Consider the following 19,331-nt stretch of genomic DNA (forward strand, 5'->3'; position numbering starts at 1 on the left):
AGGGAAGTTACTGCTACTGTTGTATATATGTTATAGTAAATAAATGTTATTATTTTGTATCCTTAAAACTCGTGCTGGATTCTTCGTGGCCCTTACAAAAGACACAAGTATGTATCAGCCTTTCGTTCACTGTTGGTGGAACCTGAATTGAGCATCAATGAGCAGCCATTGCTAAGTAGCACTGATGAATGGCACACAAGAGGAAGGAGGCCTGACATTATTTGCTCCACACTCTGAATCACTGAGTTAACCGGCCGTTACATATTTCGTAAGCTGACCTCGAGTGTTGAATTCTCTTTGATAACTCTCCCATGATCAATTGATTCCCTGCCAATGGAGTACTGCATCACATGACAATCATCTCAGAATCGGTAGGCTGGGAGCATGTCAGCTGACCTACCCAAGCCGAAAGGGACTTGTGCTCTCCGACTAGTTCTGTTGGGGGCGGGGAAGTCACTTGGACGTGGTGGGTGCAGTGTCTTGCCCGATGGGCATCCTACCTGTAAACATAGAGTAGGCGATTTAACGGAAATGAAACAGAATCCCGTGTCGGGTGTGTTTCCTGGTGCTAACAGCGCCGAGACAACCCAGCTGTTAAACGGGCCTCTGCTTCAGTTCCGGGCCTCAGTGGGGAATGCCCCACCGAGGTCACACTCATCCCAATTTCCTGCACTAACCAGCTCCGCTCACCACTGCAGGAAGAGATCGGGGCGCCATTTAGAAATGGTGCCCGAATCTTTAGAACCCCCATCTTGATTTTGAATCCCCTGCCAACGCCCCCAATCATCTATAAAGGGGTAATTGAGCCCCCCACACACCACCGTATAAGGGCAAGGTATCCCTGGGCCTGATCCCCAGCATGGGCAAAGTGCCACCTGGGCACCGCTAGCCTGGCACCTTGGAAGTGCCTCTGCCAGACGGGCAGTGCCATGGTACCCGGTTAGCATCAGGGGTGCCAGTGCACCACCCTGCCCACAGCCAGGGGCCCCTGATTGTCTGGGAGACCCCGATCATCTGGAGACCCCAATCGTCTTGAGAACCCCCACCCCTCACCCGCAAGTTCCGGTACGCCTGCTGCAGGTTGGTGGAGACCAGTGGCAAATGGCGCTTGCTCGGGGTTTCTGAGGCGAGGCCGTTAGGACCCAGTCGCTGGGATAGATCCGACGCAGACATATTCAAGTGAGACTAATCGCGTTAGAGGGCCTCTCGCGAGATTTACAGACCTCATCGCGTCCCGGGTCAGGCGTGACGAGGCCGATAGATAGGTTCTGAGTGTGACTGACCCGGCCGCACAGCGTGTGGGATGGGGCTGCGACCCTGGAACGAACAATAACCGAAGCAAGGAGCAATCTATGAAGAAAAGGAGGCAGCGAGATTGTAACTTCGTATATGACCTTATTTTTTGTTTGTATTCAAAAGCAAAGACAGAACATATTAAACAGGAGCTGCAGCGGTACAAATCCACGGGGAATCTGCGGATCTGAAGAAACAAAGCCCTCCAGAGAGCAAAAGATAACTGCGTTGATTCACTCATTTCCTCAATCCCTTGTTGACCCGGGACTGGTGGCATTGCAGACACAAGATATGGCCGTCTAACGGATAACATCCATTCTCATTAGCATCAGATGACAGCTGCTTTAAACAATCCTGCAATTGCAGAGTAACAATGGGATTACATACAGTTAATCAACAAAACAGAGCAGTCATTCTATCACTTTTAGCAAATGGAGTGTCACTATTGAGGGAGAGGTGCACTGTCGGAGGGTCAGTACTGAGGGAGTGCTGCACTGTCGGAGGGTCAGTACTGAGGGAGTGCTGCACTGTCAGAGGGTCAGTACTGAGGGAGTGCTGCACTGTTAGAGGGTCAGTACTGAGGGAGAGCTGCACTGTCAGAGGATCAGTACTGAGGGAGTGCTGCACTGTCAGAGGATCAGTACTGAGGGAGTGCTGCACTGTCAGAGGATCAGTACTGAGGGAGTGCTGCACTGTCAGAAGGTCAGTACCGAGGGGGTGCTGCACTGCCAGAGGGTCAGTACTGAGGGAGTGCTGCACTGTCAGTGGGTCAGTAAAGAGATAGTGTCCACTGTCAGAGGATCAGTACTGAGGGAGTGCCGCACTGTCAGAGGGTCAGTACTGAGGGAGTGCTGAACTGCCAGAGGATTAGGGTTTTTTTATTTAAAATATGTTCATTAAGAATTTTTAACAGAATTTTCAACCATATAAATAACCCCCCCCGCCAACAAAAAAGACAAAACTCGCATAGCAAGACATAAACATGGCAAATCAATATGATACAGAACTTTGTACATTGGATTCCTCCCGTGCATATCAGTTTTCCGGATCGTTTATGTTTTTCTTGCTCAGATGCCCCCCCCCCGAAGAACCCCCCTTCCCTATCCCTCCCTCTTCCCCCCCTCCCACCCCAGAAAGAGATGTTTCCCCCCTCCCCTCCCCCCGGGTTGCTGCTGCTGTCGACCAAACTCCATCTAACGCTCCGCGAGATAGTCTAGGAACGGTTGCCACCGCCTGTAGAACCCCTGCGCAGACCCTCTCAGGGCAAACTTTATCCTTTCCAACCTGAGAAACCCAGCCATATCATTTATCCAGGCTTCCACACTGGGGGCGGAGGATTAGGGTTGAGGGAGTGCTGCACTGTCAGAGGGTTAGTACTGAGGGAGCGCTGCACTGTCAGACGATCAGTACTGAGGGAGTGCTGCACTATCAGAGGGTCAGTACTGAGGGAGTGCTGCACTGCCAGAGGGTCAGTACTGAGTGAGTGCTGCACTGTCAGAGGGTCAGTACTGAGGGAGTGCGGCACTGTCGGTGGGTCAGTACTGAGATAGTGTTGCACTGTCAGAGGGTCAGTACTGAGATAGTGTCGCATTGTCAGAGGATCAGTACTGAGGGAGTACCGCATTGTCAGAGGATCAGTACTGAGGGAGTGCCGCACTGTCAGCGGGACAGTACTGAGGGAGGGCCGCACTGTCAGAGGGTCAGTACTGAGGGAGTGCTGAACTGCCGGAGGATTAGGGTTGAGGGAGTGCTGCACTGTCAGAGGGTTAGTACTGAGGGAGCGCTGCATTGTCAGAGGGTCAGTACTGAGGGAACACTGCACTGTCAGAGGGTTAGTACTGAGGGAACACTGCACTGTCAGTGGGTCAGTACTGAGAGAGTGCTGCACTGTTGGAGAGTCAATACTGAGGGAGTGCCGCACTGTCAGAGGGTCAAAGAGAGAGTGGAAAAGCCTAGAGAACGTGATTGAGACAAAGCAGAGAACAGAGAGGAAAAAAGAGCTGGAGAGAGAGACAGACAGAAAGAGAGGGAAAGAGAATGAGAGAGAGAGCGAGACAGGGATAGGGACAGCAAGAGAGCAAGACAGCGTGAGAAAGCAAAAAAGAAACAGACGCACTGGAAATGTCAGAGAGGGATGGGAGCGATAGAAAGAAACAGAGAGAGAGAGGAAGAAAGAGAGATCCACACAGTCAGAGAGACGGAGAGAGCGAGAGAGGGAGAAAGAGAGATGCACACGGACAGAGAGGGGAGCGAGAGAGAGATGGACAGAGAGAGAGACACACAGACAGAGAAAGAGATACAGACAGACAGAAACAGAGAGAGAGAGACAGGCAGAAACAGAGAGAGAGAGAGAGAGATGGAGACAGATAGAAACAGAGAGAGAGAGATAGACAGAAACAGAGAGAGAGAGAGACGGGGGGTGGGATTCTCCGGCCACGTGCACCAGCCGACTGGATAATCCCCCCCCAAGGTCAAAGGATTTCTCCATTGTCGGCTTCTCGCCCGTGGTGTTCTTGCGGCGGGCGGGGCAGAAAAATCCAGCCCATAGAGAGTGAGAGTGGTAACCAACCTTGTTTCTCCTTACCTCACAGCGATAACATTTGACGTGGAAATTCTTTTCCAGGGCTATGATCCGGACAGTTTCCTCTTTCCCATCCTCCGGAATGATGGGTTCATTGCACACACTGCATTTTGGAGCGTACTTCCTATGGTCAGAGAAACAGAACTGTCAGTCAAACGCTCACCCCAAAATTCAGAATGCGGAGCTGTGGCCTGCTGTATCACTTCGGAATGAGCGAGAAGAGAAGGGTGCGGAGAACCAGTGACACGCCTCCAAGCTGGATGTCAGAAAGGGGGGAGCTGCAAGAACAAATCATACTGGAAAATATCTATGGGCCTTTGGACATCTGTGTGCTAATAAACGAAGGAGAATTTACGGCAATTGGCTTGCGGCAAGTTGCTGGGATAATAGATGGGGTGGTTGAAGGTAGTGTGGCGAATGCAATGTATATGGACTAACAATATCACAACATAGACTTTCTGGCAGAATTGCAAGATGAAGGGGTTTAACAAACATAAAATTGTTATGGGCCAGAGTTTAGAAAACTCCAAAGTATATCATGGAGTTCCCCTGACCTACAAGTGTTTATAGATTTTGGTTACGATGAGCACAAAGACCTGCCTTTCAGGTGTTACTCAACAGAGGCCTTAAGCACTTTTAATCAAAAACAAAGTTTATTCTACAAATTTAGTTAACACTTTATAAACACACACAGTAAGCATTTTTATCAACTACAAACATAAATACCCCACACAGCTACAGTACTCTATGTGTAACCCTTAATAAATTTCTCCCTTAAGCTGTTCCAATTTAATAACAAGATCCCATAAACCAGAAAACCTTTTTCAAAGGTGTGGCCCAGCACACAGCACTGGTATGGATGCTCTTATTTCCTTTTCAAAACAGCAGGTTTGAATTCCTTCCAGAAAGCAATTATTTATTTTCAAGTTCTCAAGGAGTCTGGAAACAGCTTTTAAACTGAAGGTAGAGAGACAGGCCAAGATACTTGTCTGTCTGAATACAGCAGCCAAAAGTGAAAACAAAAGTAAAACTCAGAGCCACAGTCCAGCTCCACCCACACAATGACATCACTGAAGCCATGTGACAAGACAAAACATTTCTTAAAGGGACACTTCCATGACAAAATTGGCTCAGATTCAGAGTGGGAAGGGTAGTGTTTCCTGGCATGTTTTCAGTCTGGGTGAGAGGGGGCGGCATGATTGCACAGTGGTTAGTACTGCTGCCTCACAGTGCCAGGGACCCGGGTTCAAACCTGACCTCGGGTGACTGTCTGTGTGGAGTTTGCACATTCTTCCCATGTCTGTGTGGGTTTCCTCTGGGTGCTCCAGTTTCCTCCCACAGTCTAAAGATGTGCAGATTAGGAGGATTGGCCATGCTAAATTGCCCCTAGGTGGGGTTACGGGAACGGGGTGGGGTGTTCTTTCAGAGGGTCGGTTCAGACCCGATGGGCCAAATGGACCACTTCTGTGCTGTTGGAGTTTTATATATGGCAGCGTCCAGCAGGGCTCAGTATCGGGCTCAGTGATCTTTCTGATATATATTAATGATCGGCAGGGGGATCTTCCATAGCTGGCAAGATAAAGCAAGTCATCATTATTGGTCATGAGATGGCCCTCTGACAGTGCGGCACTGCCTCAATACTGATCCTCTGACAGTGCGGCACTCCCTCAGTACTGATCCTCTGAGAGTGCAGCACATAGTCATGAGATGGCCCTCTGACAGTACGGCTTCAGTTCGGCACTGCCTCAGTACTGATCCTCTGACAGTGCGGCACTCCCTCAGTACTGACCCTCTAACAGTGCGGCACTCCCTCAGTACTGATCCTCTGACAGTGCGGCACTCCCTCAGAACTGACCCTCTGTCAGTGAAGCAATCCCTCAGTACCGACTCTCTGACAGCAATGCACTCCCTCGCACCCTCCCTGACTCACCGATGATAATCTTCCACACAGTAGATCTCCCCATCCTTGTCAACGATGAATGGTTGGCCCTCCAGCTGTTTCTTACAAGTGTTGCAGGTGAAACATTTGGGGTGAAATGCTTTTCCCGTTGCTCTCAGCATCTTCTCAGTGATTGGTTCATGGCACACCGCGCATTTCTCCAGCGTGTTCTTGATAAAGGAAAGGCCTGTTAGTAATCAGAGGATCACGCGCCCCCCACTCCACAGCAACCCCCCCAAACCCACATCCACCTTCAACACACTGGGGATGGTCATAGCACAGAGAGAGTGAAGGGACTGACAGGGTATAGTGCGGGGTGGGGGCGTTGGGAGGTAAGGAGTCCCACAGTTTGGGGAGGAAGTGTGGGGAAGGTCGAGGCCCCTGTCTCTGGGCCTGGCTTCTCATCTCTCTCCCTCCCTCTCTCTCTCTGCAACATTGTTGTCGAAGACATCATGGTTAGAAATGTCAAGGGGTTAGATGGGGTTTGTTAAGGGGAGGTATCTGTCGGCTAACATCAGGCGATTGTTAAATGTTATAACGATGCCTCCGGAGGGACGAGGTGTTGGTCGCCATGGATGCGGAGAAGGCCTTCGCTCGGGTCGAGTAGGACTATTTGTGGGAGGTGTTGGGGCGGTTTGGGTTTGGGCAGAGGTTTGTGGACTGAGTCCGGTTAATGAACCGGGCGCCGACAGCAAGTGTGAGGACGAACCGGGTTGTTTGGATTATTTCAGGTTGCACCCGGGGACATGGCAGGGTGTCCACACTCCCCATTGCTCTTTGTCTTGGCTATAGAGCCATTGGCGCTGAGAGTGTCAAGGGACTGACAGGGTATAGTGCGGGGTGGAGCACAGGGTCTTGTTTAACACGGACGATTTACTGCTCTTTATATCAAACCGGTTGGAAGTTATTGGGGGGATTATGGGCATATTGGAAGAATGTGGTCGGTTCTCGGGGTCCATATTGAATGTGGGGAAGGGCGAGGTTTTGGCGATCCAAGCGAGGGGGCAGAAGAGGCTGGGGGAGTTGCTGTTTAGAGCAGGGGGGGGGGGCGGGGGAGCTCTCGTTATCTGGGCACGGGGGTGGCACGGGGGTGGGAGCAGCTGAGTCTGGCTCGGTTGCTGGAACAGATGAAGGGGGATTTTACGAGGTGGGATGTGCTCCCGCTGTCGCTGGCGGGACAGGTGCAGTCGGTGAAGATGACGGTTCTCCCGAGGTTCTTATTTGTGTTCCAGAATCTCCCAATCTTCATTCCAATGGTGTTTGTTAGGAAGGTGACTGATATCGGGGTTTGGTTGGGCGGTAAAGTCTCGCGGGTGAAGAAGGTGCTGCTGGAGCGGGGTCAGGGAATGGGATCCGGTATTTACAGGTGAGGGATTTTGTCAGGAAGCAGGTACCGTCCTTTCCCCACCTGCCAACCCAGGGGCTGCAGGACAAGGTGGTGTCAAAAACAGGGGTAGGTGAGGGTAGAGGGTTGGAAATTTACAAGGAGCTGATGGACTGGGAGGGAGCCCCGTCAGGGGTAGTGAAGCGTAAGTAGGAGGAAGAGTTAGGGAGGGAGGTGGAGGCTGGGCTGTGGGAGGAGGCTGAATGCATCCTCGTTGTGTGCTAGGCTTAGCCTTATTCATTTAAAGTGATCTCCAGGGGCACACATGACTGTGGCCAGGATGAGCAGGGGTGGAGGATAGGTGTGGGCATTGTGGGTGGGCCTGCGAATCATGTCCACATGTATTGGGCCTGTCCGAAGGTTGGGGAATTCTGGCAGGGGTTTGCCGACATTATGTCAGAGGTATTGAAGGTGACGGTGGCGCCGAGTCCAGAAGTGGCGATCTTTGGAGTCCAGGGGGTGAGAGAGGCCGATGTCCTGGCCTTTGTCTCCTTGGTAGCTTGGAGGCGGATCTTATTGGGGTGGCGGGACCTGGGGCCGCCGAAACTGGGTGTGTGGGTGGGTGACCTGGCCGGAAAAGATAATGTTCGCCTTGAGAGGGTCTGTGGAGGGGTTTGTCCCAAGATGGCAGCGGTCATTGACTTCTTTGAGAACAGTTCTGATGTCAGCAAGGGGGGAGGGGGGTTATGGTTGTCTATGATGTATATGTAGGAGCGCCTCAATTAAATGTTTTTCAAAAAAAAAAAAAATGGCGGGGTTTCAGGGGGTTCGCTCTGACAGCGAGGGAGGTTGGATGTCGAGAGGAGGAGGGTTTCCTCTCTCCCTCACTCTGACAGCGAGGGGGCTGGGTGTCGAGGGGAGGAGGGTTTTCCCCCCTCACTCTGACAGCGAGGGGGTGGGATGTCGAGGGGAGGAGGGTTTCCTCTCTCCCTCACTGACAGCGAGGGGGCTGGGTGTCGAGGGGAGGAGGGTTTCCTCTCTACCTCACTCTGACAGCAAGGGAGGGGTGTCGAGGGGAGGAGGGTTTCCTCTCTCCCTCACTCTGACAGCGAGGTGGGGGTGGGATGTCGAGGGGGTTTCCTCTTCCCTCACTCTGCCAGCGAGGTGGGGGTGGGATGTCGAGGGGAGGAGGGTTTCCTCTCTCCCTCACTCTGCCAGCGAGGGGGGGGTGGGTTGTCAAGGGGAGGAGGGTTTCCTCTCTCCCTCACTCAGACAGCGAGGGGGGGGTGGGATGTCGAGGGGAGGAGGGTTTCCTCTCTCCCTCACTCTGCCAGTGAGGGGGGTGGGATGCCGAAGGGAGGAGGGTTTTCTCTCTCCCTCACTCTGACAGTGAGGGGGGTTGGGATGTCGAGGGGAGGAGGGTTTCCTCTCTCCCTCACTCTGACAGTGAGGGGGGGTGGGATGCCGAAGGGAGGAGGGTTTCCTCTTTCCCTCACTCTGACAGCGAGGGGGGGCGGGATGTCGAAGGGAGGAGGGTTTCCTCACTCCCTCACTCTGACAGTGAGGGGGGGTGGGATGTCGAGGGGAGGAGGGTTTCCTCTCTCCCTCACTCTGACAGCGAGGGGGGTGGGATGTTGAGGGGAGGAGGGTTTCCTCTCTACCTCACTCAGACAGCGAGGGGGGGTGGGATGCCGAAGGGAGGAGGGTTTCCTCTCTCCCTCACTCTGACAGCGAGGGGGGTGGGATGTCGAGGCATTTCCTCTCTCCCTCACTCTGTCAGCGAGGGGGGTGGGATGCCGAAGGGAGGAGGGTTTCCTCTTTCCCTCACTCTGACAGCGAGGGGGGGGGCGGGATGTCGAAGGGAGGAGGGTTTCCTCACTCCCTCACTCTGACAGTGAGGGGGGGTGGGATGTCGAGGGGAGGAGGGTTTCCTCTCTCCCTCACTCTGACAGCGAGGGGGGTGGGATGTTGAGGGGAGGAGGGTTTCCTCTCTACCTCACTCAGACAGCGAGGGGGGGTGGGATGCCGAAGGGAGGAGGGTTTCCTCTCTCCCTCACTCTGACAGCGAGGGGGGTGGGATGTTGAGGCATTTCCTCTCTCCCTCACTCTGTCAGCGAGGGGGGTGGGATGCCGAAGGGAGGAGGGTTTCCTCTCTCCCTCACTCTGTCAGTGAGGGGGGTGGGATGTCGAGGGGAGGAGGGTTTCCTCTCTCTCTCTCACTCACTCACGTTGTGACAGTCCTCACACAGAGGCTCGCCATTGACATCGTAGAACTGCTGTCCCTGAAGCTCCTTGTGGCACTTGTCACAGACAAAACACTCGATGTGGAACAGCTTCCCCATGGCCTTTACAGCTCCCTCACTGCGAGACATATCCTTTCCACATCGCGTACAGATTTCTGCAGCAGAAAACAGAAAGCGGTTAAATACATTTATTCTCCTCCATTTCCCTCACTCTCCCCATCTCTCTCTCTCTCTCTTTCTGTCTCTCTCTCTCACTCTGTCACTCTCTCTCTCTCCCCCCCGCCTCTTTCTCTCTCTCTCTCGCTCTCTGCCTCAGTCTCTCTGCTTCTCTCTCTCTCCCTCTGTCTCTCTCGTGTAATGAATATCACACTGACCACAGAGTCCAAAAAAATAAAGGGCTGGATTCTGCGTTTCAGCTGCTGAGTGTCAGCTCGAACAGAAAATTTGCGGAAGGTTTACGGCCAAAACATCGGCGCCAACCCCTCACCGATTCTGGGACGGGTGAGGGGCTAGCAGCAGCGCCGGGTGAAACCCCTGGCTCCTGTGCCGAAAACGGCCGAGTCCCTGGCCACGCATGCGCACGGCTGACGACCTGCAGCGGTCACATCGTACAACATGGCGCTGGCCCTGTGCGGACCCGACCTGCCATCCGCATCTCCACAAGCCCCTGGCCACCGATTACGATATCGGCATCGGGCAACGTAGAATCCAGCCCAAAGACTTTTGTAAATATCCAACTCATGGCCAAGAATTGAAATGGGCGACCAGCATGTGTAACACAAGTAAAATCAAAATCAGACAATTGTCCTTCAGAATCCATAATACACATTGAAAAGAACATGTGTCAAACAGATTATAACTCAGTCTTTCATAGAAATTACTTCATAGAATTTACAGAATTTACAGTGCAGAAGGGGGGCATTCGGCTCATAGTGTGCACCGGCCGTTGGAAAGAGCACCCTACCCAAGCCCACACCCCACCCTCCCCGTAACCCCACCCAACCCAACCTTTTTTAACCTAAGGGCAATTTAGCATGGCCTATCCATCTAACCTGCACATCTTTGGACTGTGGGAGGAAACCGGAGCACCCGCAGGAAACCCACGCACACACGGGGAGGATGTGCAGACTCCGCACAGACAGTGACCCATGCCGGGAATCGAACCTGGGACCCTGGAGCTGTGAAGCAACTATGCTAACCACCGTGCGACTGTGCCGCCTTTAGACTAATTTAATTCCCTCAGACAATCAAAGTAATATGAAGGGCATAAATTATAAGGTGGTTGACAAACATAAATCCCTTTGAATTAAGAACCTAAAGCAGAAAGAACGAGGTGGAAAAAGATAACAGCAGAAAATCACTTTTCAAACAACCTTCTGTTCGACCATATATTCAAACTTATTGACACTCAAACCATTATAAAAGGATCCACCAATCACCTCCTGAAGACCTACTGTCAGTAAGATCAAATAAACTGGAAACGTAACTGGTCAACTTTGTGATAATGTCACAGATAATGCCTATGCGGAGTCTGTACATCCTCCCCGTGTCTGCGTGGGCTTCCTCCGGGTGCTCCAGTTTCCTCCCACAGTCCAAAGACGTGCAGGTTAGGTGGATTGGACATGCTAAATTGCCCTTAAGTGTCCAAAACGATTAGTTGGGGTTACGGGGATAGGGTGGAAGTGAGGGCTTAAGTAGGTCGGTGCAGACTCGATGGGCCGAATGGCCTCCTTCTGCACTGTATGTTCTATAAACTGCTTACTAAAGACATATAAAAAGAGACGGATTCGAAACCAGAAGGTTGATTCGAAAGAGACGAACCAACGACGCTCCTGGCCCTGCAACTCTCCGAGGGAGAGAGAGGAATCACGGTTCTGCTCTTTTTTTCCCAATTTCTTTTTTTCTTTTTACAAAATTTAGAGTATCCAATTCTTTTTTTTTCAATTAAGGGGCAATTTAGCTTGTCCAATCCACCTAACCTGCACATCTTTGGGTTGTGGGGGTGAGACCCTCGCAGACACGGGGAGAATGTGCAAACTCCACACGGACAGTGATCCGGGGCTGGGATCGAACTCGGGTCCTCAGCACCGTGAGGCAGCAGTGCTAACCACTGCGCCACCGTGCTGCGCCAAGGTTCTGTTCCTGCCTTTTTCATCAAACAAGTTATTCTGGACTTGTAAGTATCCTTTTCTTACTCTGTTAGAAGTTCTGTAGAAGATAGCCTTGAGCATCTCCATGTTCAAGTATACTTCTCTTATAGAAAAGATAAACTATCAACAAGACTTACATTTTGTAGACTCTCTACTTATGTTTTATACTTTAAAATGTTTATAAGAAAACCCTACTAAAATATAACTGTGTATGTGTTATATTGAAGTAAGTCTAAGTTCCTCGAAGCTCATTAGGAGATCATGACAGACACAAACCCATGCTGAAAAAGTAACAATTTAGTTTGAACAACTTATCTGGGCAATCTCCACTAGAACGTCACTGGCAGCAGGTGAATGACTCAGGGCATTGGAGATTATCTCCCCATAGTGAGAGCTACTCATTGTTCTGTCTAGGAAGGCAACTTTCCCCCTTTCAGTGGTTTAGACAGAAACAGACTGATAGGATTAATCATCCAGGTGAGAAATCCTAAACCACTCACACACTCTGGGTGTCTCTCTCCCATTGTCTCTCTGCTGCTCTCTCTCTGGCTGTCTCTATGTCTCTCTCTGTCTGTCTCCCTCTGGCTGGCTGTCTCTCTCTCTGACTCTCTTTTGTTCTTTGTCTCTACATTCCGTGTCTCTCTGTCTCTCCCTCTTTGTCTCTACCTTCTATGTCTCTCTCTCTCTGTCTGTCTGTCTCTCTCCCTCTCGCCCTTCTGTTGCTGTCCCTTCAGTCTCATTCTATGGCTATGTCTCTCGCATACACTCTGCAGCGTTACCTGATGGTCGGGTTGAGGCTTTGGGTTGTTTGTCCATTTCTTGCATGAACTCTGTTGCTAATTTTTCCAACTCCTCCACATCCTTGTAAGAGAATGGGGCGGGTTTGTCAGGACTCAAACCCTGTAACAAAGAACACAATGTGAGGTCATCAATCAGGAGAACACAACCCTTTCATTTGTGGCCAGGGAGAGTTTGATAGAGACAAGGAGGCTTACTCTGTGTCTAACCCCGTTCTGTACCTGTCCTGGGTGTGTTTGATGGGGACAGGGGAGAGGGAGCTTTACTCTGTATCTAACCCTGTGCTGTACCTGTCCTGGGTGTGTTTGATGGGGACAGTGTAGAGGGAGCTTTACTCTGTATCTAACCCCGTGCTGTACCTGTCCTGGGTGTGTTTGATGGGGACAGGGTAGAGGGAGCTTTACTCTGTATCTAACCCTGTGCTGTACATGTCCTGGGAGTGTTTGATGGGGACAGTGTAGAGGGAGCTTTACTCTGTATCTAACCTCGTTCTGTACCTGTCCAGGGTGTGTTTGATTGGGGCAGTGTAGAGGGAGCTTTACTCTGTATCTAACCCCGTGCTGTACCTGTCCTGGGTGTGTTTGATGGGGTCAGTGCAGAGGGAGCTTTACTCTGTATCTAACCCTGTGCTGTACATGTCCTGGGTGTGTTTGATGGGGACAGTGTAGAGGGAGCTTTACTCTGTATCTAACCCTGTGCTGTACATGTCCTGGGAGTGTTTGATGGGGACAGTGTAGAGGGAGCTTTACTCTGTATCTAACCCTGTGCTGTACATGTCCTGGGAGTGTTTGATGGGGACAGTGTAGAGGGAGCTTTACTCTGTATCTAACCCCGTGCTGTACCTGTCCTGGGTGTGTTTGATGGGGACAGTGCAGAGGGAGCTTTACTCTGTATCTAACCCTGTGCAGTACCTGTTCTCTGTGTGTTTGATGGGACAGTGTAGAGGGAGCTTTACTCTGTATCTAACCCCGTGCTGTACCTGTTCTGGGAGTGTTTGATGAGGACAGTGTAGACGGAGCTTTACTCTGTATCTAACCGCGTGCTGTACCTGTCCTGGGAGTGTTTGATGGGGACAGTGTAGAGGGAGCTTTATTCTGTATCTAACCCTGTGCTGTACCTGTCCTGGGAGTGTTTGATGAGGACAGTGTAGAGGGAGCTTTACTCTGTATCTAACCCTGTGCTGTACCTGTCCTGGGAGTGTTTGATTGGGACATATAGAGGGAGCTTTACTCTGTATCTAATCCTGTGCTGTACCTGTCCTGGGAGTGTTTGATGGGGACAGCATAGAAGGAGCTTTACTCTGTATCTAACCCCGTTCTGTACCTGTCCTGGGAGTGTTTGATTGGGACACGTAGAGTGAGCTTTACTCTGTATCTAACCCTGTGCTGTACCTGTCCTGGGAGTATTTGATGGGGACAGTGTAGAGGGAGCTTTACTCTGTATCTAAACCCGTTCTGTACCTGTCCTGGGTGTGTTTGATTGGGACAGTGTAGAGGGAGCTTTACTCAGTATCTAACCCCGTGCTGTACCTGTCCTGGGTGTGTTTGATGGGGACAGTGCAGAGGGAGTTTACTCTGTATCTAACCCCGTGCTGCACCTGTCCTGTGAGTGTTTGATGGGGACAGTGTGGAGGGAGCTTTACTCTGTATCTCACCCGTGCTGTACCTGTCCTGGGAGTGTTTGATTGGGATACGTAGAGTGAGCTTTACTCTGCATCTAACCCTGTGCTGTACCTGTCCTGGGAGTGTTTGATGAGGGCAGTGTGGACGGAGCTTTACTCTGTATCTAACCCCGTTCTGTACCTGTCCTGGGTGTGTTTGATGGGGACAGTGTAGAGGGAGCTTTACTCTGTATCTAACCCCGTGCAGTACCTGGTCTCTGAGTGTTTGAAGGGACAGTGAAGAGGGAGCTTTACTCTGTATCTAACCCCGTTCTGTACCTGTTCTGGGAGTGTTTGATGAGGACAGTGTAGACGGAGCTTTACTCTGTATCTAACCCCTTGCTGTACCTGTCCTGGGAGTGTTTGATGGGGACAGTGTAGAAGGAGCTTTACTCTGTATCTAACCCCGTGCTGTACCTGTCCTGGGAGTGTTTGATGGGGACAGTGTAGAAGGAGCTTTACTCTGTATCTAACCCCTTGCTGTACCTGTCCTGGGAGTGTTTGATGGGGACAGTGTAGAAGGAGCTTTACTCTGTATCTAACCCCTTGCTGTACCTGTCCTGGGAGTGTTTGATGGGGACAGTGTAGAGGGAGCTTTACTCTGTATCTAACCCCGTGCTGTACCTGTCCTGGGAGTGTTTGATGGGGACAGTGTAGAAGGAGCTTTACTCTGTATCTAACCCTGTGCTGTACCTGTCCTGATGGGGACAGTGTAAAGGGAGCTTTACTCTGTATCTCATGCTGCAGAGTGGGCTGGTTGACTCACCGACTCCTTCCCTGGCTGAGTCACGGCTCTCTCATGCTTCTGCACACCACTCCATGATTTCTGTTGAACTGTGGGTTGCTTGCTCTGGTTCCCAATGCTCTTGTCTCCTTGCAGCTTGGATGCTCTGTACTGCAGTGAGGGATCCTCCCTTGGTTGGATGGCCTTCGCAACCAGGCCCTGGATGAGGGCTGGCGATGGGCTGTCCGGTGAAGCCGGCCGAGGCTGTGGGCCCAGTGAGACTGGGGCTGGGCTCTGCTTCATCCCGTCGGCCCAGGGAACGGTGGTAGGACAGGCAAGGGGCTTTGGGCCTGCACCCTGAGGCTTGGGGGCTTTGATGGGGCAGTAACCAGCTACTCTGGGCCCAGTTTTAGAGGGAACTGGAGGCCCTGGGAGGCCTGGGGGCTGCGGAACGTTGCTAGGAGCAGGATCCTGTTCGGATGACATTGTGACACGTCCATTAACCTGTCAAAATGGAAAATTGGTCAGGTTAGTCCAGGGGAACTGATGTCTCAAACAACCCACCCTATCTCTATAACCTCCTCCTGCCCCTCCAATCTCCCTATCTCCATAACCTCCTCCTGCCCCTCCAACTCTCCCTATCTCTGTAACCTCTTCCAGCCCACATGAGCTTTGCTATCTCTAAAACCTCCTCCAGCGCCTACAACGCTCCCCATCTCTCTCCCCTTCCATAACCCCCTCTGCCTCTGTATCTCAGTCACCTCCATCCGCCACAGCCCACCCTTTCTCTGTAACATCCTCCAGCACCTACAACCGTCCCTATCTCTGTGACCACTTCCAGCACCTACAGCCCGCCCTGTCTCTCTCGCCTCCTACAAACTCCTCACCTCTGTATCTCTGTAACCTCCTCCAGCTACCACAGCCCTCCCTATCCTCTGTAACCTCCTCCAGTGCCCGCGGGTCCGCCATACCACCCCCTGGTTTGTGTGTACCCATTACGGGGGCGACTCAAGCCCCTGCCTGTCTGCCCCGCCGACCAACCATAAATACCACTGACTGTGGAGGCCTCTGGCTGCATGGCTGAAGCTAATTGGCAATTGTAGAAAGGTGAGCACTTCACACCTCCCAAATGGATTCCCGTGGGTGGGCATGACATGTAGCATGTGGGAGTTATTGCCTAGCATCCCAATCAGAAGGTGATGCCTGGACATGTGCCTGAACACTGCGGGAGGCAACAGCACACACGCAGCAGCCAACATCCCAGGAACTGGGCCCAGCACGGGCACATTTCTGTGGCCAGAGGGAACCAGCACCCGGTATAGGTAACGTTACATGTGGATGTCTGGGTTGTGGGGTCCGGTGATCAGGGGTCCCGCTGCGGCTGGGCTGCATGGCCAGGGTGTGTCGGATGGCAGTGGGTGTGGCAGGGAGTAATGAGGAGGGTCCTGGGGTGGAAGACACCGCTGGTTGTCAGTCTCACACCCTCTCCTATCCCTCACCAGATGTTATACGAGATGGATGATATCTTGGACCCCGCGGAGGCTGCCCTCGAGGTGCTGCTGGCATTCCTGGCAGCCAGATGCCGGAGGAGGCGGCCGCAGCAGCTTCGACAGAGGCTTCAGGTGGCGGCCCATGTGCCGGACCCCGCCCACACCCTGAGGACCCAGCCGCCCATCAGGCCAGGGAGGGACGCAGAGGGGGAGTCCCACGACGGCCCAAGGTGTACAGGCATCGCTGGTCTTTCGAACAGAGAACGGACAGCATGTGCCGCAGGAGGCTCCCTCTCAACAAGGAGATGGTGCAGCACCTGTGCCATGTCCTCGCGGACTTGGCACCTTGTGGAGGAGGACACCCGCTCCCGGTGGTCACTACAGCCTTGAACTTTTATGTCTCAGGATCATTCCAGGGCTCGAGTGGGGATTTGTGCGGCATCTCACAGGCCACAGCCCACAAGTGCATCCATGGATGGCACACATGTCGCCTTGCGCTCACTGGGGCATCAGGGAGGGCCCTATATCAACAGGAAGTGGTTCCACTCCCTGAACATCCGGCTCGTGTGTAAACCACCACCTGAAGATCATGCACGTGTGTGCACACTTCCCAGGGAGTGTGCACGACAGCTACATCCTGGAGCACTCAGGTATCCCTGGCCTCTTCGAGGAGCACCCCAGGATGGCCGGTTGGCTCTTGGGTGACAAGGGGTACCCGCTGAGGATCTGGCTAATGACCGATGCGGAGACCCGCATACATCGAAGCCCATGCAGCCACCCGGGCTGTCATTGAGCGGTGCATAGTACTCCTCAAGATGCGGTTTTGATGCCTCGACCACTCCGGTGGTGCATTCAGTACATCACCCAGAGTGCCGCCCACTTTGTTGTGGTCTGCTGTGTCCTCCACAACCTGGCACAGCAGTGGGAGCGACGTGCTGGAAGTGGAGGAGGAGGAACATGTGGCCACTGAGGAGGAGGAGGACGAGGAGGAAGCTGGAGGATGTCCTCAGGATGGACCCACAGAACCAGCCGGAGGATGGAGGACAGGCGGCAGCGGCGAGGGTCCGACAAGCCTGGAGGGCAGGGAAACTCTCATCCTGACTCGCATCACATAGGACGTGGCCTCGTCCGTCAGCCCACCCCTCCCTTCCCCCCATTTCCCTGCCCACCCTCCCAGGGTCTGCGTCACATCACTCCAGGGTTCTGGGACTGTGTTGGCGCTGTTAGCGGGTCATGGTCGAGGGCAAGGGGGTGATGATAACCCGCAGAGTGCTGGGTGTTGGTGCTCCTCAATCTATGCCATAGTCTGACCCCTGCCTGTCTGCTGAGTGCTCGCTCACATCCATCTCCTGTTTGTGTGTGTGTGTGTGTCTGTGGGGGGGTTGGGTGGACCTCAATGCCCGGGGAGCTGGGGCAGTGGATTGATACTCCGCCCACATTGCAGAAGAACAGAAGTGCCAGAGGCGTCATATTCCTCGAGTGCAACATTTTTAATGCTGTACATTTGTGTCCCCAACTGCCCTAGCCCGCGATGGTGCCGCCACAAAACCCTTCCCCATCATCGCACCCCTACCCCCTCTCCCCTCCGCAGTGCCCTCTCAGTGATCCCTAAACTGCTGAGCTTTGCGTGCTCTACCACTGCACCCAGCTGTGTCCCCAGGATGCAGATCACAGGTGGAGGTAGCCTGATGTCTCCGGCATCCCATGGCCACTGATACCCCACAGCAGGCGGCATCTGGGGGCCCTGGGGTCAGAAAGCCCCGGCCCACTTGCCAGCGGCACTTGCCCTGCCGTGCCTCCCTGTTCCGGGTGCTGACTCCGAGACGTGCATTGTCAGGGGTGGGTCTCGGGGGAGCTGGTGGCCGCCGATGCCTCTCCGTAGGGTGCCTCCGGGTTGGCACCCAGCGCCCCCTCCTCCCGATTGGCACCCATAGGACCCAGGGGTTCACCTCGGGATGGATTGAGCCCCGGCTGCCCCTGAATCGTCTGGCTCTGCCAGCCCTGGCAGCTCCCCAATATCTGCAGCATGGTGCCAATGCCCTCAGCAACCCTCCTCAGTGACTGGGACGTGCTCTGGAGGGCCTCGGCATTGCCCACCTGAGACTGGGACACGTCCCCCAGCGACTGGGACGTGCTCTGGAGGAACCTCGGCATTTCCCACCTGAGACTGGGACACGTCCCCCAGCGACTGGGACGTGTTCTGGAGGACCTCGGCATTTACCACCTGAGACTGGGACACGTCCCCCAGCGACTGGGACGTGCTCTGGAGGACCTCGGCATTTCCCACCTGAGACTGGGACACGTCCCCCAGCGACTGGCACGTGCCCTGGAGGACCTCGGCATTGCCCAACTGAGACTGGGACATGCTCGGCAGCGCCTTATCAAGATCCACATGTTACTGGGTCACATCCCCAGCGATTGGGACATGCTGTCGAGGCGTTCCTTCATAGCCAACACTACTGAGCCACGCCTTGGACACCTCCACTCATGGCGCCGACATTGCGCACCAGGCTCACCATTATAGTTGCCACCATAGCCGTGTTGGCCTCAGTGCCAGGCATTGCCGACAGCATCTCCTGCGCCTATAGTCTCTGGGACTCTTCTAATCGACTATAGAGTGTCGCTGACATCACGGCCTCTGAATGTCCCGGCCGCTCCCTATTGTCTGTATCAGCTCCGGGTAAACCTGTTCCAGAGGCTCAGCATTTGGCTGGGACCCAGCTGGGTCCTGGGATCCCGAAGCACTCCAATAGCTGTCTCGCCTGGGGGGTTCCTGCCACCACCTGATGTGCATCGGCAACTGTGTGGTGCTCACCAGATTGTGCCCCAGAAGCCTGACCATTACTGTCACCCACCGCGGTGTGTGTCTTTGCGCTGGTGGAGGGTGGGGATGAGAACTGTGCCACGAATACAGTGGTGGCCTCGGAACTCCCCTCCCGGGAGGCCCACCACCATTGAGCCGGCGCCACCGGATGGAGATCCTGCGGGAAAATGGACATGTGGTCAGTGGGAGGGATGGGCATTAATAACTCAGATGTGACAGGTCATGTGGGTGGGGGCCGGTGGATCCTCACCTCTGCGCCGTACGCTAACCTCTACCTCGGTGACAGGTCTGTCCTCGGCCCCTCC

General features: G+C 53.4%; 1 protein-coding gene across 4 annotated transcripts in view; it reads right to left on the reverse strand.

The window, feature by feature from the left end:
• Window positions 1–1,375: 1,375 nt before the first annotated feature.
• Window positions 1,376–19,331, reverse strand: part of LOC140392881 (zyxin-like) — a 50,516-nt gene continuing 32,560 nt past the window's right edge. For all 4 annotated transcript variants that reach the window (XM_072478638.1, XM_072478635.1, XM_072478639.1 and 1 more), the window contains exons 5-10: window positions 14,755–15,216; window positions 12,310–12,430; window positions 9,366–9,535; window positions 5,805–5,983; window positions 3,878–3,998; window positions 1,376–1,647 (exon numbers count right to left, since the gene is read on the reverse strand). In XM_072478638.1, the coding sequence (XP_072334739.1) occupies window positions 1,531–1,647; window positions 3,878–3,998; window positions 5,805–5,983; window positions 9,366–9,535; window positions 12,310–12,430; window positions 14,755–15,216 (1,170 nt within the window). In that variant the 3' untranslated portion in view covers window positions 1,376–1,530. The remainder of the gene's footprint in view (window positions 1,648–3,877; window positions 3,999–5,804; window positions 5,984–9,365; window positions 9,536–12,309; window positions 12,431–14,754; window positions 15,217–19,331) is intronic.

Source organism: Scyliorhinus torazame, chromosome 16 (genome assembly GCF_047496885.1).
Source record: "Scyliorhinus torazame isolate Kashiwa2021f chromosome 16, sScyTor2.1, whole genome shotgun sequence".
NCBI lineage: Eukaryota > Metazoa > Chordata > Chondrichthyes > Carcharhiniformes > Scyliorhinidae > Scyliorhinus > Scyliorhinus torazame.